We start from the raw sequence: 21,789 nt of genomic DNA on the forward strand, positions 1-21,789 counted from the left end.
TGTTCTCCAAGTCAAGTCATTCAACCCTTTTTTTTTGCGGCGGCCAAATTGAATTTTTCAAGATCATGGAATACGCAGTTTTATAATGACAATAGAATTAAAGGTGTCTACCAAATTTCAGATCAATCAGTCAACAGGAACGGGGTCAATTTTCTATTAATGTGGCACAACTCTACAAACATCCAAACATACATACAAACAGGTTCAGCTGAATGAAACCTTTTGAAAAAATAATTAGTTGTTTGGGGACTGCGGCCATCTTGGAATTGGATTTTTCGTGATCTGCTATATTCTACTAGTCGAACACTTTCTTTTGATACCCATATTGATGAGGTTTTGAAAAAAATATATGGCGCCATTTTGTGGCAGCCATTTTGGATTTGCATTTTTCATAAATAACTGTATTCTACTAGTCAGTCACTTTCATTTGATATACATATTGATGGGGTGCTGAGAATATGTGGAATTCGCCATCTTGTAGCGGCCGCCATCTAGGATTTATATTTTTCATAAATAACTGTGTTCTATTAGTCAAGCCCTTTCATGTGATACCCACATTGAAGCGGTTCTGAGAAAATATGTAATCCCCCATTTGTAGTGGTCGCCATCTTTGATTTACGTTTTTCATAAATAATTGTGTTCTACTGGTCAAGCCCTTCCATTCGATACCCATATTGATGGGGTATTGGGAAAACCCATGATGATGGGATTTTGAGAAAATTTGTACATAATCCGCCATTTTGTAGCGGTCGCCATCTTCGATTTTCAAGACCATGGAATACGCAGTTTTATAATGACACCAGAGATAAAGAGTTGTTCCAAATTTCAGATCAATCGGTCAACAGGAAGGGGATTAAATATCTATAAATATGTACAGCGCTACAAACAAAGTAACAAAGTTACAACGTAACAAGGTCACAAACATACAAACAAGTCAACCTAGATAAAACCGTTTAATAAATAAATGTAAATCATAATTATATTACGTTCACCGAGAGAAAATTCGTTTGTTTTTATGACTCGATTATCCGGAGGATTCGATTATCCGGAGTGAAAAAAAATCAATACTCCGGATAATCGAGTGCGACCTGTATTTCCAAAGATTCTCAAAAAATCTCAGAATCTCATAGATTTCCAATGATTTCTAGATACTTACGAAAAAAAAACCAAAATCCCCAAGCAAAGGTTTCTAGAATTCTCAAGAACTTTCGTCAATTTTCGAAGATCCATTTCCAGAGATTCTTCAGAGGTCCAAAATAATCCTCTAGTTCCAAAAATCCCAAAGATGCCCAAAAATTCCCAAAAATTGGGCCCATGTCTCTAAAAATATATACCCAAATATGGGTTTTGGATTCTTGTTCACAAACATTCTGTTTACACTCAAGTTAATATCGAATCGGCGCTCAATTACATTAGTCTATGAATATTCTTATATCGAAGATTGATATCCATCATAACTCTGCTACTAAAATAACGATGCTTCATTGTGTATGTGTGCAACACGACGAGAAACTTTTGCTCCAATTAAGCCTCTCCGCTCCTTGCCGAGGGAGCTCGAACGGCAACAGATTGTTGACCCGGCGCCAGCTGCTGTGTAACCCGGAGAACCAGCAGCGCAACGATTCTTATGATTGGAAATGGAAACTTCGGGAGACCGTCATGTCAGGGGATGTTGAAAATCAACTGGACGATGTGAATAAACGAGGTTTTGCAGTTTCATTACAGTTCAGAGTTCTCATTAAGCGGCAGCCTTCGCTCCCCATGGTTTTCCAGCTCTGGCTCGGGATTGAATATCCCGGCTGCAATTAAAGATAGCCCCTCAGCCACATTCTATTCGGTTCGGTCGGAAAATTAAACCTTGGCAGTAGCTGTGCTGCGATCGCAAACGGGCTCCAGTCGGGGCCAAGAGCACTGGCATTCTTCGAAGGATAGCGCTTCATAAGGAGGAGTTTATCCACATCTGCCGAACCGTTGTCAAAGATTTCGAGATGGAAAACAAGTTCTGCATCTCCACATCACCATTCCCACGCACTCGGGGAAAAATATTCAATTACTTATCCAACAGTTTCACTTCCACTTTCCTTACTGGAAACGGAGTGCTCGATGGAGTCTCGCAGTTTTGTACATGGTTCCCCCCTCGCGTTCCTCAAGCTCTCTGTCAGTTTTGTCGTAAATAAATCACGTGCATTCCTCAATCTGTTCAAGCATTTCGTCTCCCCCACCCTCACAACACTCCATGGCATTTCGTGGAGACGAGAGAGAGAGTTGAAAATTCTTTTCATTCCGCCGGATTCCGTTTGCTTCTAGCACGGATTTCTTTATTTCTAACTTGCTCTCTTCCTTTCCCGGGCGCTCGCCAGGTCGTTTTCACTTGACTTACATCCTGGATGGCTTTTTTTTTTGCTTGCTCCACAGCCGAAGAGCAATTTCCGCACCCGCCAGGGAAGGGTTTGAAATCTTAATGATGCAACAGAGTGGAGTCAACTTGAAGGCGCACCGGATTTCAGACATGCAAGAAGTGCACCACTCCCGAGCGTGGTGGGGGACACTTGTTCCGTGGGTAGGACGGAAAATATTGCAACGAACGTTGGCTTTCGTTACTGCGGATCGCTGAAGGGTGCAATTTCCGGCAAGCACCAGCAAGTGGCATCGCGACAGCACTCGTGCCAAATCGTAATTTGCACGATTCGTCCGATCCTACGCGGACAGGTGACAAACTGACGTTGTCGTTGGCACAAAATGTGCAATTTGTGCTCGATTAGATTTGTTTCGCGTTCGGAAAAAGAATCCTGACAGCCGATATACGGTCGCTCGGTAATTTGTTTCACTCACAACGGGCCTTTGCCGCCTTTGCCCCTCGCACGAAGCATTAAGCTGTGAATTGACTGTATCTCATTAAATCCATAGCCAATGGTGGGCTTAATTGGGCACAACTGCAGATTGCATTACACATGAATGCTTAATTCGACATCCATTAGCTGTTGGTCAATAAGCGAAACCTGCTAGTTTCATGGCGATCGGAGTGAAACGCACAACAAATAAACGGAAACGACCAACCACACGTTCGATAAAACATGCAACTGGTAATTTGACCTCATATAAAAGCAAATTACATCCGTAGCCCCCCGATAAAAAGGCAGAGTAACATAAAAAAAATAGCTAACCAATCGCTGTGTGTTTGGCTGGAAGGAAGAAACGCAAACGTACTCCGACCAAACAGATCTGGTGAAAAGAAAAATGGACGTGGAAATAACATTTCCCGTGCAAAACCATCGGCATGGAGTCGGGGGAGCAAGTCGGGCAGCAAATTTATGCAAATAAGACCGCCCCCTCCCCCGACGGACGGTATCATCACTAACATCATCACAGGGTTCGCGTGTATTGTTGGTGTTGGTCCAGGTCCAGACCCGACTCATGGCTTACAGCAGATACAAAGAATAAACATATAACAGAGACAATTGGCCAGATCAGCGGCTGGCCACTTGCGTAACCAGGCAGGCGGCACGTGCAGTGCACTTCGACCGTAAAGTTGCACCGTTTTTCCAGGAGCAGCAGCAGAGCGAGAGGAAAAAAAAACAATGCGGATGACTGTTGATTCTAGGGGGCACGTGACTGTCATCGTGAATTATGGGTGAGTGTTTCTCCCTATTGCTTGCATGGAACGCTACAGGTGCAGGTGCCTTGTTCACGGTTTGCAACTTCAACCGTAGGGCAGATAATACACGCCCCTTATTGTATTCGATGATGAAGATACACATTATTGAAAAAAAAAAAGATTACTTCACACTCTGATGAGTTGTCATCCTTGAGTAGGCTAGCTCAATATTCGATAGGCATAAGCTGATTAGATGTACCGTAATCACTACGTCAAATTAAAACTGCTTGAAATCAGGAATCAATTAATTTAGGAAACTTGCTTTGACATCTTCAGTTCACATTCTTGTTACACACTGTCCATGGTGCTCTTTTCAAACCTGTGATCTTCTTCCGTGAATGCAAATCCCTTTAAAACCAATTCAAACTCAAACTCAAACAATCTTCAACTTGATAGGCATATTTCTTTGAGCTGGGGTCTCATGGAGCGATTCCACGGAAAATGAAATGAAGAAATAAAGCTTACAAAACATTTAAATAATTATCAACGGAGGCATGAACATTTGAATTTCCAGAAATAGAGATACACTAACAACTGTGTACTATTAAATTATAAATGTTTCGCAAGACTCCAATCGATGCTCTCCTGTGGGGTTAGTTGTGATTTTCACAACTTACAGTCGTTGGGTGGTGCGTATCAGATAGAAGATGCCTAAGTGGAATGAGATATGAAGAAAACCGCCCTCTGTGACCCTAGACGAGATGCCTCCTGTTATGTATGGATGAAATAAAGAAAAAAAAACTCACCAATGTAATATAAGATAATTACCAATACCGACCACGATTATCTATTTTTCTCATCAGTAAAAACATGTTACTTTAATATAGAGAAAACATATTGTAAATGGAAAAGGTAATTTTGTTTTATAATTTTTACTTTCTGAGCGTTCATTCAACCCAATGCGAATTTTAATCGGACTAACAAACCCTGATACTATATGTAAAGCATATGGGAAATCCCTTTTTTTTTTAAATATTTCTTTTTTTTTTATTTAAATCGTTTATTTTTACAGGCTCAGTTACATAGGTTTAAAGGAGCCGAACTCCTTACTGTATTGTTACTAGTATATATACATTTTTCCTTAATTCTAATGTTAATAATATAGGAAACCGATTACTCGCGGTCAACTCGAGTTTAGAAGGGTGACATATTTTCTTCAGGAAAAGGAGGGGATATGAGGAAATGTTGACAATGATCACACTCACACTCTCAATCACACTCATAACACTCAATTCTTAAACCTATCTTATATCTAATATGTATTTACATTTCATCTTATTCTTAAGAAGGGATCCGATCTCTCACAAAGGAAAAGGAAAAACTAAGGGTATAAGGACAATCACACACGAAGATCGATAGCTTTAAGGAATACATATATTTGGGACATGTAATCAAGGTCTAACCGAGCCAACACGTCTCTCACCGGCACCATAGGCTGCCTTCCTCGGGCCCGAAGGGTGACTACTAAATTCGATCTGGCGACAAGATACAGCTCGCACGACCAAACAGTGATTGGACATGAGTCGGGAGAAGGTGCGAATAAAGTCCCGACTCAAGTCCAGACTTTTGAACCATGGTTTGAGGCTAACCTTAGGAATAATCGAGTGGAACCACCGGCCCAATTCATCTTCGTTCCATTTGCGTTGCCAGTTAACTATGGTATTTTTGCGGACTAAAGAATAAAATTCATTGAAGGCGATTTGACGCTGATAAATATCGCCTTCAATTGCACCTACCTTTGCTAATGAGTCAGCCCTCTCATTACCCAGAATTGAGCAATGTGAAGGGACCCAGACAAAGGTAATGACATAACAGCGTCTGGATAAAGCACTCAAAATTTCTCGTATTCTCTCAAGGAAGTACGGCGAGTGCTTTTCCGGACTCACTGAACGGATAGCTTCGACGGAGCTAAGACTATCCGTTACAATGTAATAGTGTTCAACAGGTCGTGAGGCGACGCTGTCCAGCGCCCAGTGTATCGCTGCCAATTCAGCAATATACACTGAGCAAGGATTCTGAAGACTGTGTGAGGTGCTAAAAAATTCGTTGAACACTCCAAATCCTGTGGACTCGTTTATAGTGGACCCATCAGTAAAGTACATATTATCACAATTGATACCCCCATACTTTTCATCGAAGATCGTTGGTAATCTGAATATCCATGGATAACTTGCTTCATGGACAGATCAAAATGCACAGAGGAATTGATGTAGTCAGGGAAACAAACACGGTTGGGAATATACGAAGAAGGATCAACCTGCATGCTGATGAATTCATGATATGAACTCATGAATCCGGAGTGAAAATTTAGCTCGATCAGCTGCTCAAAATTTCCGATCACCAATGGGTTCATGCCCTTCTCCGGATGAAGAACCGAAGAGATAATAAATTGAAGCGATCTTTTAGTGGGAGTAGGCCTGCCAAAACCTCGAGACTCATGGTATGCGTTGAGGGCATACATCCCAACGCGATACGGAGACAAAGATACTGAATTCGCTCGAGTTTAATGAGGTGTGTTTTGGCAGCTGATTGAAAACAGAAACTGCCATACTCCATCACTAAGAGAATAGTTGTTCGATACAACATTATAAGATCTTCGGGATGGGCTCCCCACCAGGTGCCGGTAATTGTACGGAGAAGGTTTATTCTTTGTTGACATTTTTTACTCAGATATGGGCCCCCCAAGTACATTTGGAGTCGAACCAAACCCCAAGATACTTGAATGACATAGCATGAGTGATCGGTTTACCCAAAAGTTGAAGCTTTGGTTTTGCTGGTCTATGCTTCCTAGAAAAAACCACCATCTCTGTTTTCTCCGTGGAGAATTCGATCCCTAGCCCAATGGCCCAGGTTGAAAAATTGTTCAAAGTATCTTGTAAGGATTCTTGCAGGTCGGATTCGTTTGATCCTACGACAGACACCACTCCATCATCTGCAAGTTGTCTTAGGCTGCAATTTTGTGTAAGGCAATTGTCAATGTCGCTTACGTAGAAGTTGTACAAAAGGGGGCTTAAACATGAGCCCTGGGGGAGTCCCATGTAAGAGACCCGACTTACTGCCGAATCTCCGTGAGAAAAGTTCAAATGTTTCTCACAAAGCAAGTTATATAACATATTATTCAATAGAGGCGGCAGACCCCGAGATTGTAATTTGTCTGACAAAACCTCTATTGAAACAGAATCAAAGGCCCCCTTTTTGTCCAAGAACTAAATATTTCTTCACTTTTTTAATTTTTTCTCGCCTCATGAACTTTCCTTGGGTGAAAATGAACACAACAAAACAGACAAAAAACCGTCCCGTTCTCGAGCGGGAACTCACATTGTAGTTCAAAATTTAAATTTAATTTGCTAGAATCAAACGTATCACTCACCCTACTTGCAATATAAAAATGCCCTTCACTTGCATATATTTGCAATTTTGATTTCCCTCGGGCACCTTGGTTTTGATGTCTCTGTTAGGGAACCACCGCATGTGTCGTCAATTCGACCAATTAGAATTGGATATTTCTGTTAGGTAGGGGTTGAGATTTTTCAATTATTTGATAGTTAGTTTAATGACATATATTATTTCCTTCAATATAAAAAATTGTTATAGAGTTCCGAAATCGATTGACGCAAAAATTTAATCAATCCATCATGAAATGACTGAGCAATAAGCGTTTGAAATTGGACAATTTACACGATGTGCTCGATTTTCGATTTTTAATTTGTACCCCAATATGTTCCCGAAAGACGTAATCCTACGTCAAAAATGTTGATGCCAAATGACTTCAAATTGCATGAAAGATTGAGATCTAGTGTCATCTCGAGTTTTTTTTGTCAAAAATCGACACTCTGGGACTTTTTTCGTTATTTTTTCGGAATACGAGGCAAAACGTATGGTTTTGGATGCCAATGAAAATCGTCATATCGATTTTTCATACGGGACTCCCTACGAAATGTTGATTCCCTATGCAAAATATTGGTTCATACGGGCTTCATTTACTATTGTCACAGATTTAAAAATTTTAGTTTTCAGCAAATCGAAAAATCACCCAAGGGGGGGAGTAAAGGAAATCGGGGTTTTCAAGAAAAAAAATTCAAAAAAATGTTTTATGCAATTCTAAGACATTTGGCATCAAAAAACTTTTTTTGAAAACCTAAAAAAATAGGAATTTTTTTCGAAAAAATACGTAAAGTTATTTTCAAAATTAAAATTCATGTTTTCTCAAAAAAGTATTTTTTTAAAATTCCCAAAAATGTATATATGAATAGTTCCTCAAATTTCCAGCAAGTCGTCCATACATCGGAAGATGGGCACTTTTACAGGGAAAACAACAACGAATTTTCTAACAACAACTTTTTTATATTTTCTTTTTTTCTTCTGAGGGTTATTTATATCTATTTTTTCAGAATTTACTATATAGAACTATATGTTTTCGAGTAAAATGAATTTTGATTTTCAAAATATTTTTTATCAATGAAATTTTTTTTCCAAGAAATTCTTTGATAATTTTTAATGAAAACCTAAGAAATTTCCTACATTCCATTCTTTGACTAAAATTTTGTAAGTCTGCTAACTTTTCTCTATTTGGAAACATGTAAAGAACATGTCAAACGTGAGAATTTACACACAAAAATGTTACGAGCAAAATGTTATTTTTTTAGGAGTCATACAAAAATGACTTATATTCCAAAGTTGATGTCTTCGACAAAAGTTTATATTTTAACAAGATCTAAAACTTTGTCGAATGCACTAAATCGCTATCTTGAATTTAAACAAAATTAGGATAAGTTGTATTTCAAAGTCAAAGAAAACATGGAAAAGTTGTTGTTCGAACCCATGTTTTTACACCCACTGCCAACGGCCAGTCGAGTTGGCATGAAATTCGTCGAATACGAAACGGAAAGTATGGTTTTGGGTGCCAATAAAATTATTTATCTCGATTTTTCATTTGGAACATCCTACGAAATGTTGATTTGAACGGTAATGTACCCTATGCAAAATACAAGCTCATTCGGACTTCATTTGCTGGTGTCACAAAGGTTGAAATTTGAGTTTTTTTTGAATAACGAAAAATTACCGAAAATCGAGGTTTTAACGAAAAAATTTTGATGCAGATGTCTTAAAATTGCATTACTCGTCGAGATTCACTGTTATCTCGAAAATTATTTTTGTAAAAAAAATTTTTTTTTGGCACTTGGTCGTTTTTCCGTCTGAAAAATCTATTTTTGAAAAAAAAATTTTTGAGATAACTGTAAATCTCATGCAATTTCAAGACATTTGACATCAATTTTTTCAAACCCCGATTTCCGGTGATTTTTCGATTTTCAAAAAAAACTCAAATTTTAACGTCCGCGACACCAGTAAATGAAGTCCGAATGAGCTTATATTTTGCATAGGGTATATTATTATGCAAATCAACATTTCGTAGCATGCTCCAAGTGAGAATTCGAGATAACTATTTTTTTGGACACCCTAAACCCTAAAAAGAAAATCAAAAAGTACGTTTTCCATCATTTATCTAATGACCCATTCCAGCGTGACGTGGCGTTTTGACTCACTAAAAATAGTTTTTTTCTCGTTTTCATGTATACATCGCACGATTTCCAAAAAGTAAATGATGTCAAAGTAAAATTGGGAGAATTCCCTACAAGAATAATCGCTTGAAGAATATTTTATAGTTAAATTCACTTGTTGCCAGTCAAACACTTTTGTGACGTGACAACACCTGACTTTTTGGGGTTCCCGACTTTTGTACATTAATGTTGTATTTTCAGTTCCGTTTCAAAACATATAAATGAACTTTGTTCTATGATTTGTTAACAATAGATGGACGAAGATTTCTGTATATTCAGTTTTTCAAAAAAAACTCACAAAAACATTGCAAATATCGACATGCATTTTGTGACGTGAAAACGGGCTCTGCGTGAAACAAACAATAAAGTGTACTAAATATGAATTTTACCATATTGTAGCAAGTTATATACTAATTTTGACGTTAGTTATTTTCCTGAATACTTCTCACTTTCCTTTAAGATCTCCACTTCCCCTCATAAGGGTCCAACCAATTATTCGTACTATTAGAGAGGAACGCGGTTCGGAAATTGTTGACAACAATTTTGGGACAAACATAATAAAACAAAAGAATTTTTAATTTTTATTTTCCATTAAAATAATTGATTAGTTTTTCCTTAAAGAACAACATCGGGATAATGGAAAACTTCTTCTTCTTATTGAATGACTTTAACGTCGCCAGTGGAACTTTTGCCGTTGAGAGGTATTAGCTTGCGTCATTTATTAATACTTAGTTGAGATTTCTTAAGCCAAATAACAGGCCTTGCATTCTGAATGGCTTGTTCTAGAATACGCGTAACCATAGTGCAAGTCGGAAGCAATTTCTCTGACGAAAAATCCCCCGGCCAGAACGGGAATCGAACCCGAACACCCGGCATGTAAAGTGTGACGCTAACCACTCGGCCACGGGTGCACATATAATGGAAAACTATAGGATCTATATTATAATCTGCATTTTTTATTCACATGATTTGTTTGTTACAGCTCAATCATGCGTCCAGGTTTGAAAACCAAAAAGGAAGTGGAAAAAAATTATTTCGGCAGATCTGGCGGATAAACTCGGATATTGAACTTGTAAAGAAGAATAATTCGTTGCACTTCTTTGTCTTTTTATTTAACATTACAATTGAAACACGGATATTTATATTTTCTGAATAATTCAAATGAACATTTATTTGGAAGTATTATACTTGTTATTGAATTCTATGGCATTTATAGCGCTGTTAATTGTACCATTTGGGTAAACTTCAATAGTGTGCATGCTATTTATTCCGAAAAATGGTTTCGATTTCTCCCATAACTTGTGCTCTTCATTTAACTGCTCTATTTATTTTTTCCGTTACCTCTATTACAGTAATACTCTGTAAATTGTCCTGAGCAATTCTGACGAAATGTTTAGCATTGTTCACGGTTGAAATTCTTGTTCCTTGTGCTTTTAGTTTTTGCCTCACAGTGAGTTTCGCTTTCCCTCCAATAGCATCACATTTGCCCTTTCCATGTGATGTACAAAAGAACTTCCAGGTGAATATATTTTGATATTTTACGGCAAAGTATCGAAGAATACAAATTATGAACTGATTTTTGAACTCGCTTGTAGCACCGTCACTCCAAATCATTTCTTGGATGTTTTTATCATTGACATCCCCGAGGCATGAATATATTTTGGAAAAGAAGGCGAAAACTGATGTCTTATCTTTTATTTTGCAGTCCGACGCGAGTAGAAATGACTGATCTCAATTATTCATTTCTACTGCAGCTGTAAACAGCACTACTGTTCTTCGAGACCACAACGCACTCTGCACCTCCTGTTGAGCCTCAGCCGTGAAGTTCATAGCGAAATCCACATTCAAAATGCGTATTTTTTCTTTTTTTTTCTATATTCGCCAAATTGAATTCGTTTCAGGTTCACATATTGTAAGAAAATTTCCCACATGTTAATGGCTTCTCCAAAAGCTGTTTTAACGATCACATCCTCCGTGGTACGCTGAAGCCTTTTGCCAGTATCCTTCTTCCAAATGCATCTGCTCACCTTTTCAGAAGAATCCTTAGTGTGTTTTAACTTTTGGCCATTTTTACAGTCCAAACATTGATTTAGCCAACAACGAGAGTTCACTGAAGAGTCACATAAAACGTTATTCCAAAAGCTTTCGTTGTAATCTACACCTAGTGCTGATAAAGTCATCTGAAAATTGGCGTGCTTGATACATAAGCATTGGTTCAGTGGCGTTTCTCTCAAGAGAAGCACATTCGCCGGTCGGTTATTACAAAAAACAGAAAATGATACACTTCTCATGGGGTTTTCATCCTTAAACACTGAAAACGCTTCCCTCAGATACATCGTCAAAAATTTTTTTGTTTTTCAATCTTTCCTTTCCTGTAGAGGTCCTCACGATTACATGGTCACGGTTCGACATTCCGGGAGTAGTGTAGGATGTATCCCGCCCTAGAAAAAATTGCTGGATTAGAAAATGGAGTTGTTTCGTTTCGAATTTATGCTGGTGTTCAATCAACGTGGGCGATCGTTGCTCTGCGTCCTCTCGAATGTCCTCGGCACCAAGATATCCAAATTCCAATCCCATACGTCGCCACACAAATTTACGATAGGTCTCGTTCAGTGGCAAAGCTGCTTTAGCTTTTTTAGCGGCCTTAGAAGCTGAATTGGCACATCGATAAGGGTTCCTGAGTAACCATGAACTGTTCCGTGTATCAAAAGCATTTTCCCCCTTCGACTCCTGACATCGCCGCTTACGGTATTGTTTTTGACGGTGTGCTTTCTCTTTTTTTTTTGTTCAGCTGATAGTGTACTCATATAACAGCGTTTCGGGAGTTTGCTGAGGTAAATAATATCGTTCTATTTTGCCTATAACGCTTTGCTCTCTCAGCAGCAGACATTCTAACGCGGGCCATTTTTTTCTATTTTGATGACATAACTTACATAACATAACTTTTCACGAATACATACAATGAATGTATATGTAGTAGTGTGTTCCTTTGGTGTCGATACACTGAGCGCAAGAACACTCTATTCGAGACTACGAAGCTGAGTTGGAGATCAATTCCTTGAAGTTATGCACTGAAACACCACATTTAAGATCATATTTTAGGAGAAAATGTATAACGTTACCTGAATAAACACAAGCTATGACATTAATTCTTTTAAACTTATTCAATTTTTATGCACCGACCTTTGAGAGCTCAGAACTATATCAAGAAGTTGTATATATACTTTTCGTGACGTGACAACAGCTTCTGGAGACAGTTGTTACTCCTTTATTTTTGGACCGATCTTAACCAAATTTTGTGGTTTGTTGAACCTCGTTGTTTACTCAGAGAAACCCAAGTATAAAAATGTTCGAACCTAAGTTCATCATATAAACTAAAAAAAAAGTTGTTTCTCATAAATTACAAAACGAAACCTAGGTCTACCCACAGCTCTTTAAACAAGTATTTAATTGTTCATTCAATGGTGTATACATATTAAAGTTTGGTTAAACTAGTGAAGAGATATTTCAAGAAACATAAAAGTATCGAAAACTTAAAATAATTTGAATTTAATTTTGTAGTTTTTCAAACCCGCCTTTCTCAAAGGCTAGTGCATGAAAATTAAATTCGTTTTAAAAAACATATGTTGTAACTAGTGCATATTCAGGTAACGTTGTAATTTTTTTTCTAATACTTGATCTAAAATTTAGTTCTTTGGTGCATAACCTCATGGAATGGGTCTAATGGTGAACCATGAAGGGAATTTCTCATTTTCACCTCCGACCAGGTCCTTTCGTAATTGTCTGATTGTCCTATAAACCTATTCATCATAACAAACAATATTTTTGAAACAGGCAGAAAATCAAATATTAGCCGCTTTATTGGTCTTATTTTGTTTTGTATTCCATTGTATGTAGTTATTTGTTCAACTACATAAAACTCAAAGCTACTATTCACGATCGTACGTGAACTAACATAATCATCGAGCCATTAAATCCCATTCAAATATCGATTCTACATCTGCTATTAAATCCATAACCATCTCAATTCGAGCCAGTGGATTCCCGTTTCAGCGGTCCCTTCCCTTCACCGTCAGCACCAAATGGTTACCGCGCAATACCGCGCACTTACCTGTGGATCGTTTCCGCCTGGTCGCTTTGGTGTAGAAGATAAACGCCGCCAGGAAGAACACCGAGGATAGCGTCTCGGCGCGGCCAACCACTCCGGTCACCTGCGGGGAAAATGGGAAAATGAAAAGAGAGTGAAAAACACAACAATAAATACCAATGCGGGAAAGCGGGTAGACTATGGTGGGTCGATAAATTAGATGTTCCCGGATGCCCCCGGTGGCCTCTCGAGGTAACAGCGGTATGGAATAATGGTACCCCTCCCCATGCCTCTCCGACGCGAATTGGGGGGAGGGCAATAGAAATATGATAATTGTATTTGCGCTCCAATAATAAAGTGTGAGGGTGACTGCGCTCGTTTGGAACCAGCGAATGGGAATTTTCGCTGGAATGGAGTAATTTGATTCCGTTCCGCATATTTTTCTCGCTCTTTTTTTTTCTAACTATAACCGCCTCTGTTGGATTGTAAGTGACTGATGTGGCGGTTTGGAGAGGTGATTCATTTCCGGTTATCATAAATAGTTTCAAATGGATAAATAATAAATTTGTTCCGTAATAGCGAGCATCACTTCCGGTACTCTCTGCACTGAACACTCCACATCCCGCGGTCCACAATTTAACCGTACTTCGAGTCGATCATAAATTTATCACATTACTCCAGTTGGCGACGAGTAACGAGCGAATCTGAAGGTTCTGCAAGCCGCAGGAGGGTGTCGGAGGTTGTGTGTTCGAGGTCGCAGCATCAGCTTATCTCCCGGAATGACTCAGGAGTCATTTATCTTTTGTTGGGAGTGTGTCGTATTTGTGACACATGCACGTGTGGGCGGGTCACACGCCCAACAAGGAGGAAGCAGAGAGCACGGGGCCGAATGGAAAATGTGCACGTTTTCCATTCACTTGGACTGGCAGCTAGATATCTCTGTCACGGACTCTGGCTCCCGTGGCCTATATCGTTACGGAGGCGCTTTTTCCTGCCGTCAAGGATGAAGGTAATGCAGCAGCAGCAGTAGCAAAGAGCGAGTAGGGACTCAGCAGATCGGATGAAATGGTTGCGTAGGTAACGACGACGAACAGATCCTCATACACAATTCATCTGGGAATCGCAGTGCGAGGGGTTTGGTATAGGGAGCCATTACTCGAGGATGCGAAGAAAAGTAGCTTCGTTTCCAAGTGCACAGAAACCCGTGCACATGTGTGTTAGTGGGTATGTCACTGGGTCGATAAGCAACGGGGTTACGCATTTCCCGTCTCGAAAGGGTCATTTAGCAGGGGCCATATGTCACACACAGAGGATAAAATTGCATTCCTTGTGTGTGCCAACCCAAATTGACATGTCTGTCGCAATCGGATTCGGTCGGGAAAGTTTTCCCATCTGTGCTTATCGTATGGGAAGGGATGCCACTCGCTCTTTATGGATTGGTGTACGCCAAACCATGTCCAATAGGTTTTTGAGAATTTCTATGAAAATTTCTACACTACCTAGCCCTGATTACTATTATCAGCCGAAGTGCTCTAGGGATTCGGACTAATGTGTACCTTCCACATACTCGATCACACCACCAAAAGTGCATACAACAAATCACCCCCTTCCCTTCTCGATATTCACGAGCTAATGCTCGTTAAGAACCGTTACAATGTTGGTAATGTTGTTGCCGGCCCAGTTATCCAGCCAACATGATGGCGCGTCTGTCTGCCAATAACCTGAGCGAGGCAAAATTCCAAGGATACACTCGCACTGCATTTGCCGCACCCTGCGTCCTGCGATCTCCCCCCAATGACGTCTATAGAATAGCACACGGTTGCTGCATATTAGGGGAACGCTCGATGTGTAGCACTTCCTGTACATCAATATCATCACATATCGACGAGATGTGGAATGCAGAGGACTTGGGCACGAAAAGGAACATCGGGAACATCGGGAGCGGGTGTACATCGTAATAAGCATCCATCCAGCAGAGAGCTTAGCTCGCCATCATAATCAAGCTGCCTCATGCCTCGAGCATACACACAATAACAGCGGCAATGTTTTGTTGTGAGGACAGGTAAGGAAAGATCTGCGGGTGAAATGGTGGTGGCTGGGTGGGTGGCAAGTGGTGTGTGTCTCGAGCAGATGTTGCGGGGTGGTAATCATTGTACATCAAATGGGTGGAACGTGTGTTAAAATGTAACAGTTGAATCCTGTAACCGGTTGAACTTTGCTCTTCGAACGACAGTTTACTACAGATTTGCTAGGTATGGTGCAATTCAACGGTGTTAGTTTCACTGGCTTCTGTTTGAATATTCTAAATTCAAGCAAAATTTTTATTCTTTCCAATATGATTGTGGATATAGTACCGTTCTGAATCATATTTCGGACGCTTAAGGGGGTATTCTAGTGTAGAGACACGAATTTCGGACGTTTTTCGGAGCTCCGTAATAATAAAACAAAGAATATTTTTACTATCCATTATATCATTTTTTGCTCATCTATCTTTTAACAATAAAACAAAAATTGAACGGAGAAAAAATATTCATAACTTTAATAGTAAAGAGCGGATGAAGTAAGAGGGTTCAAAAAAAAGTTGTGCCATGGCGTACACGATTCCAGCTCTTCTGGTTATCTGAAACAAAACAATCGAACAGATTCTAAATCAGTAAAGGGGGGGGGGGGGGGGGGCTGTCATACAAATGAAACACAATTTTCTTCATTACTCGAGAGTTAAACAAGCAAACGAAACCAAATTTGGCATGTGGAGGTTTTAGGGTGCAATAAATGTTCTTACGGTGGTTAGACACTCCATCCCCATCTTTAAGGGGGGGCTGCCATACAAATGAAACACAAATTTCTACATAACTCGAGAATTAATCGAGCAAATGGAACCAAATTATGCATATGGAGGTTTTAGGATTCAATAAATGTTCCTATGATGGTTAGATACTCCTCCCCCTTCTCTTAGGGAAGGGGGGGGTGGTCTGCCATACAAATGAAAAACAAATTTCTTCATAACTCGAAATCTAATCAAGCAAATAATCAAGCAAATTTGGCAATTGAAGATTTTAGGGGGCACGAAACGTTTCTATGGTGAATGGACACTCCTCCCCCCCTTTCTAAGGGGCGAAGAGGGGAGGAGTCTGTTCTTTTTCTGTCATATTTTCTGTATGAAACTTTTATTCCCAGTAACGGAGAAACATGTTATTTACAAGTGTTTGAAAAATCTTGAACGAGAATTGTGTCTGAAAATAATCTTATATTATAATGATGAGTTTTGGTAGAAGTACTAGGAATTTTTTAGCAAAAGGTAAATTCAACGTAATCGATTATAAAATTAATCAATGAACAGTTCTGCGATTGGACTCATGAACTTGCGCTTAGTAAGAAAACGTGATTTGACGTGAAAAATTGATTTTTTTTATTGCTATTGATAACAAAAAACAAATTTTGGGCGGGACGAAGTTTGCCGGGTCAGCTAGTTATTGAATTAAAATGATTTTCAATTGAAGCGGATAAGAATCAAATTTCGGACACTATTTATGAAAAAAAAAAATCAAATTTCGAACAGAGTGAATTCGAATTTCGGACACTCTGTTTGCATAACAGTTTCTTGCGATTTTAAGCTCAACTTGTAGTTCTGTTCAATTACTAGTGCAATAAAATTATCAAACATCAGAAAAATGAAGTGTTCGGATATTTTGGTTATTGTTTAAGGTATATTTGAAGATGTTATTTTTTCCATTTTTTGAGTGAACGAATAATCGGTAGCTTGATGGTGGTATCGGTTCTGAATGGCGTGTCGCCGAACGAATGCCTAAGAATATTTTGAAACTTCAGGACAACACCTAAAGCGTTACATAGGGGTTATTGAAAATTCGAAAAACATCCAAAATGGCTAAATCGGTCGACTAATTCCTGAGATACCGATACCACCAGCTGAAAAAACGTGGTTTCGAGAAAAACGCGTTCAAAAATTCGTACAACAATACTATATCCCTTAAGGTGATCTCATTCTTTTGACTGTAACATTCCAACGAAATCGAATATCAAAAAATCGTTTTAGGACAAAATTTCTGAGGGCATAAGCTTCCCAAAAATGCAAAAAAAAGAAAATTCGATTTTTTCGACCTTCCTGACCGGGGTCCCCTCTTAACCGCAATAGAGATCATCTGTTTCGTTCGTCCCTCAAAAAATATATTCTACTAGCTGACCCGGCAAACTTCGTCCCGCCCAAAATTTGTTTTTGTTATCAATCCCTTCAAACATTCACGTTTTCTTACCAAGCGCAAGTTCATGGGTCTAATCGCAGAACTGTTCATTGATTGATCTTCTAATCGACCCGTTGGATTTATCTTTTGGTAAAAAATCCTAGTATTTCTAACAAAACTCATCATTATAATATCAGATTATTTTCAGATTATATTCCCGTTCAAGATTTTTCAACCACTTACAAATAACATGTTTCTCCACTACATGGAATAAATGATTGATACAGAAAATATGATAGAATAAAGACAGACCCCTCCCCTCTTCACCCCTTAGAGAGGGGAAAGGAGTGTCTATTCACCATAGAAACGTTCCGTGCCTCCTAAAATCATCACATGCCAAATTTGGCTCCATTTGCTTGATTAGTTTTCGAGTTATGCAGAAAATTGTTTTTCATTTGTATGACAGCCCACCCTAAGAGAGGGGGGAAGAGTATCTAAACATGATAGAAACATTTATTGCATCCTAATACCTCCACATGCCAATTTTAGTTCAGTTTACTTGTTTAATCCTTGAATTATTAGGAAATGTATGCGTCATTTGTATGGCAGCTCCCCTCCCCCTCAGAAAGACGGGAGGAGTGTTTATTCACCATAGAAACGTTTTGTGTCCCCTAAAACCTTCGCATACCAAATTTGGCATTTTCTTGATTAGTTTTCGAGTTATGCAGAAATTTGTCTTTCATTTGTATGGCAGCCCTTCCTTAGAGAAGGGGTGAAGTATCTAACCACCGTGAAAACATTTATTGCGCCCTAAAACCTCCATATACCTAATTTGGTTTCGTTTGCTTGATTAATCCTCGAGTAATGCAGAAATTTGTGTTTCATTTGTATGGCAGCCCCTCCTTAGAGAGGGGGTGGAGTGTCTAACCACCATAGAATCATTCATTGCACCATAAAACTTCCACATGCCAAATTTCGTTTCATTTACCTGATTAGTTCTCGAGTAATACAAAAATTTGTGTTCCATATGCATGGCAGCGCCCCCTATGAGAGGGGGAGGAGTATCTAACCACCGCAAATACATTTATTGCACCCTAAAATCTTCACATGCCAAATTTGGTTTCATTTGCTTGATTAATTTTCGAGTAATGCAGAAATTTGTGTTTCATTCATATTGCAGCCCCCCACCTTAGAGAGGGGGGTGTAGTGTCTAACCACCATAGAAAAATTCATTGTATCCTAAAACCTCCATATGCCAAATTTCGTTTCATTTGCTTGATTAATTCTCGAGTAATGTAGAAATTTGTGTTTCATTTGTATGGCAGCCCCCCTAAGAGAAGAGGGAGGAGTCTCAAACTATCATGAAAACCTTCCCCGGCCCCAGAAACCCCTACATACCAATTTTCATGTCCATCGGTTCAGTAATTTCCGAGGCTATAAGAATCAGACAGAGAGACAGACAGAAATCCATTTTTATGTATTGGGTTGGTGAAATAGAAATGTCGAGAAAAAAAATCTTTGTGAGGCGCAATGCTTTAAATATACCGACAAAATTTAGATATTTGAAAAACAAAATTTAAATGAGTATTAGAGCAATAATGGGTCTCTAAAATTAAAATAAAAATTAATATCATTTTGTTTTAGTATTTGATTTTTTGATGAAAAAATTGTTTGAAAATATTGATCGATACACCTTAGTAAGGTGTACTTTCACTATTTTTTTTCATATTTTTGTCTCAAAGCTATTGAGAATGGCGTAAAAAAAACGAAAAGGTGCATTTTTCACCATAGATCCTATGGTGTACCATATAATGACTCAAATATATGGTACTATTGCCAAAATGTTTTATTTGGTACCCTTTACAATATTTTCCATACAGCTGGTGATTTGGGTGGGAGAACTTTTTATCCCCTTACCCAGCCAGACCCTTTGGAAATATAAAAAAAAATATTTTTTGTACCGCACAACACTGAAAATAATCTGAAAAAAAAAATCTCTAGATATCTAGAATCTAGAAAAGCCGTAGGAACACATTCAAATATGAATTAGAGTAGTACTGAATCTCTAAATCCCAATTTTTTTTTTTATAAATTTCAATATTTTTTTTGTTAGTACTTGAATTCTTGATAATTTTTTTTTAATAATTTTTCTTGATACACCGTAGTGAGATGCATGTTCAGTATTTTTTTCAAATTTTTATCTCGAAGCTTTTGAGGATGGCGTGAAATAAACGAAAAAGTACAGTGAAAAACGTAGATCCTATATTGAACCACATAGGGGTTCAAATAAACCGTCAAAATTTCTTATTTAATATCCTATACAATATTTACCATACATACAACATTTTCCATTTGGTTTGGGGGCGCTTTTCATTCCCTTACCCGGCCAGTCCCTTTTATTCAAAAAAAAAAAACAGGAAGTGGGTTATATCTATGGTATAACCGCAATGGTGACGTAGGACTATCGTTGATTTAGTGATCATTTGTTTAAAGTTGAATCTGAATTCATTCTGAATGAATGAATAAATGAATATTTGGGGGACTGTATGTATTTGTATTTGGTCGCAGTATTATATGTATAGAAAACATTAAAATAAATTCGTTCGCTTGCATGTAATTTTCAATTCCAAGGGGATCTGGTTGATTATTTTGCAGCAACGACATCTTTCCGGATTCTCCTCGATTCTTCTCGAAATCCACCAGTGGTTAATGCTAACTCGATAACCACCTGTTGATTGTACTTGATTGAAAAATCACACATTTAATTGTATTTGGTTGCAGTATTAAAAGGATAGAAAACATTACAATAAACTCTTCCGCTTGAATGTAATTTTCAAGTCCAAGTGGGACTGGCAGATTATTTTACAGCAACGATCACTTCATTCCGGATTCTTCTCGATAACCAGCGAACGTAAAGAGTTGCACGCGTGTATGCGTGTGGCAGTTGCTTCGATACCTCAAGCGGAACCAATTTTCGATGCTGGTACTCTCTCGGTCGTCTTCTCTTCTCCTTCTGATGGATCGGCATTTCTGCCCTCACTCACAGTTCCAAAAAAACTGCATGTCTTTCAGGTCAGGTCAGGCCAGGTAATGAATCCCTCGATCCCTCGCCGTCCAGCTCGTTCAATTACGATGTTGTCTTGTCGATGTCCTCACGAAAAATGAATACGTTTCACCACCAGAATATCGCTTAAGTATGCTTTTTGTGCGTGATTGAATCGAGAGTATTGGATACGAAAATTTTCTACTTATGGGGGAGAATAATTTTCAGAAGCTCTCCTGCTAATTACACTTGATTGAAAAATTACAAAATCAAATGTATTTGGTCGCTGTGTTATATGGTTAGAAAACATTAAAATAAACTCATTCGCATGAATGTATTTTTCAATTCCCAGGGAACTGGCAGATTAATGTTCAGCAACGATTAGATTTTTCCAGATTTTCCTCGATACTCGAAGCCCACCAGTGGTTAATCCTAACTCGATAACCACCTGTTAATAGCACTTGATTGATAAATATTTGGTATTTGGTTATACGGTTGAAAAACATTAAAATAAACTCTTTCGCATGAATGTATTTTCAATTCCCAGGGGAACTGGCAGATTAATGTTCAGCAACGATTAGATTTTTCCAGATTTTCCTCGATACTCGAAGCCCACCAGTGGTTAATCCTAACTCGATAACCACCTGTTAATAGCACTTGATTGATAAATATTTGGTATTTGGTTATACGGTTGAAAAACATTAAAATAAACTCTTTCGCATGAATGTATTTTCAATTCCCAGGGGAACTGGCAGATTATTTTACAGCAACGATTGGATCTTTCCGGAATTTTCTCGATGCTGAATGGCATCCAAACGAAAATAATTTCGCGCGTGTATGTGTGTGTGTGTGTGGCGGCTGCTTCGATGTCTTCCCGGGGAACAGTTTCTCGACGCTGATACTCTCTTGGTCACCTTCTCTTCTCCTTCTGATCGATCGGCTTTTCTGCCCTCCCTCACAGTTCCAAACAAACTACATGTCTTTCAGGTCAGGTCAGGCCAGGTAATGAATCCCTCGATCCCTCGCCGTCCAGCTCATCCAGCACGTTCAGCTCGTTCAATTACGATGTTGTCTTATCGATGTCCTCACGAAAAATAAATGCGTTTCACCACCAGAATATCGCTTAAGTATGCTTTTTGTGCGTGATTGAATGGAGAGAAGGTGTGGTTTACGATGACTCTCTGAGTTTGAAACTTTCGGCAACTGAGTATTAATCGATTGAAAATTATATAATTTTCACGATGCGA

At 38.7% G+C, this 21,789-nt stretch overlaps 1 protein-coding gene across 2 annotated transcripts in view; it reads right to left on the bottom strand.

Annotated features, from left to right (window-relative positions):
• LOC129770761 (protein O-mannosyl-transferase Tmtc3-like) overlaps window positions 1-21,789 on the bottom strand; it is a 640,228-nt gene that overhangs the window by 308,717 nt on the left and 309,722 nt on the right. For both annotated transcript variants that reach the window (XM_055773813.1, XM_055773812.1), the window contains exon 5: window positions 13,325-13,424. In XM_055773813.1, coding sequence (XP_055629788.1) covers window positions 13,325-13,424 — 100 coding nt within the window. The remainder of the gene's footprint in view (window positions 1-13,324; window positions 13,425-21,789) is intronic.

This window comes from Toxorhynchites rutilus, chromosome 2 (genome assembly GCF_029784135.1).
Source record: "Toxorhynchites rutilus septentrionalis strain SRP chromosome 2, ASM2978413v1, whole genome shotgun sequence".
Classification (NCBI taxonomy): Eukaryota; Metazoa; Arthropoda; class Insecta; order Diptera; family Culicidae; genus Toxorhynchites; species Toxorhynchites rutilus.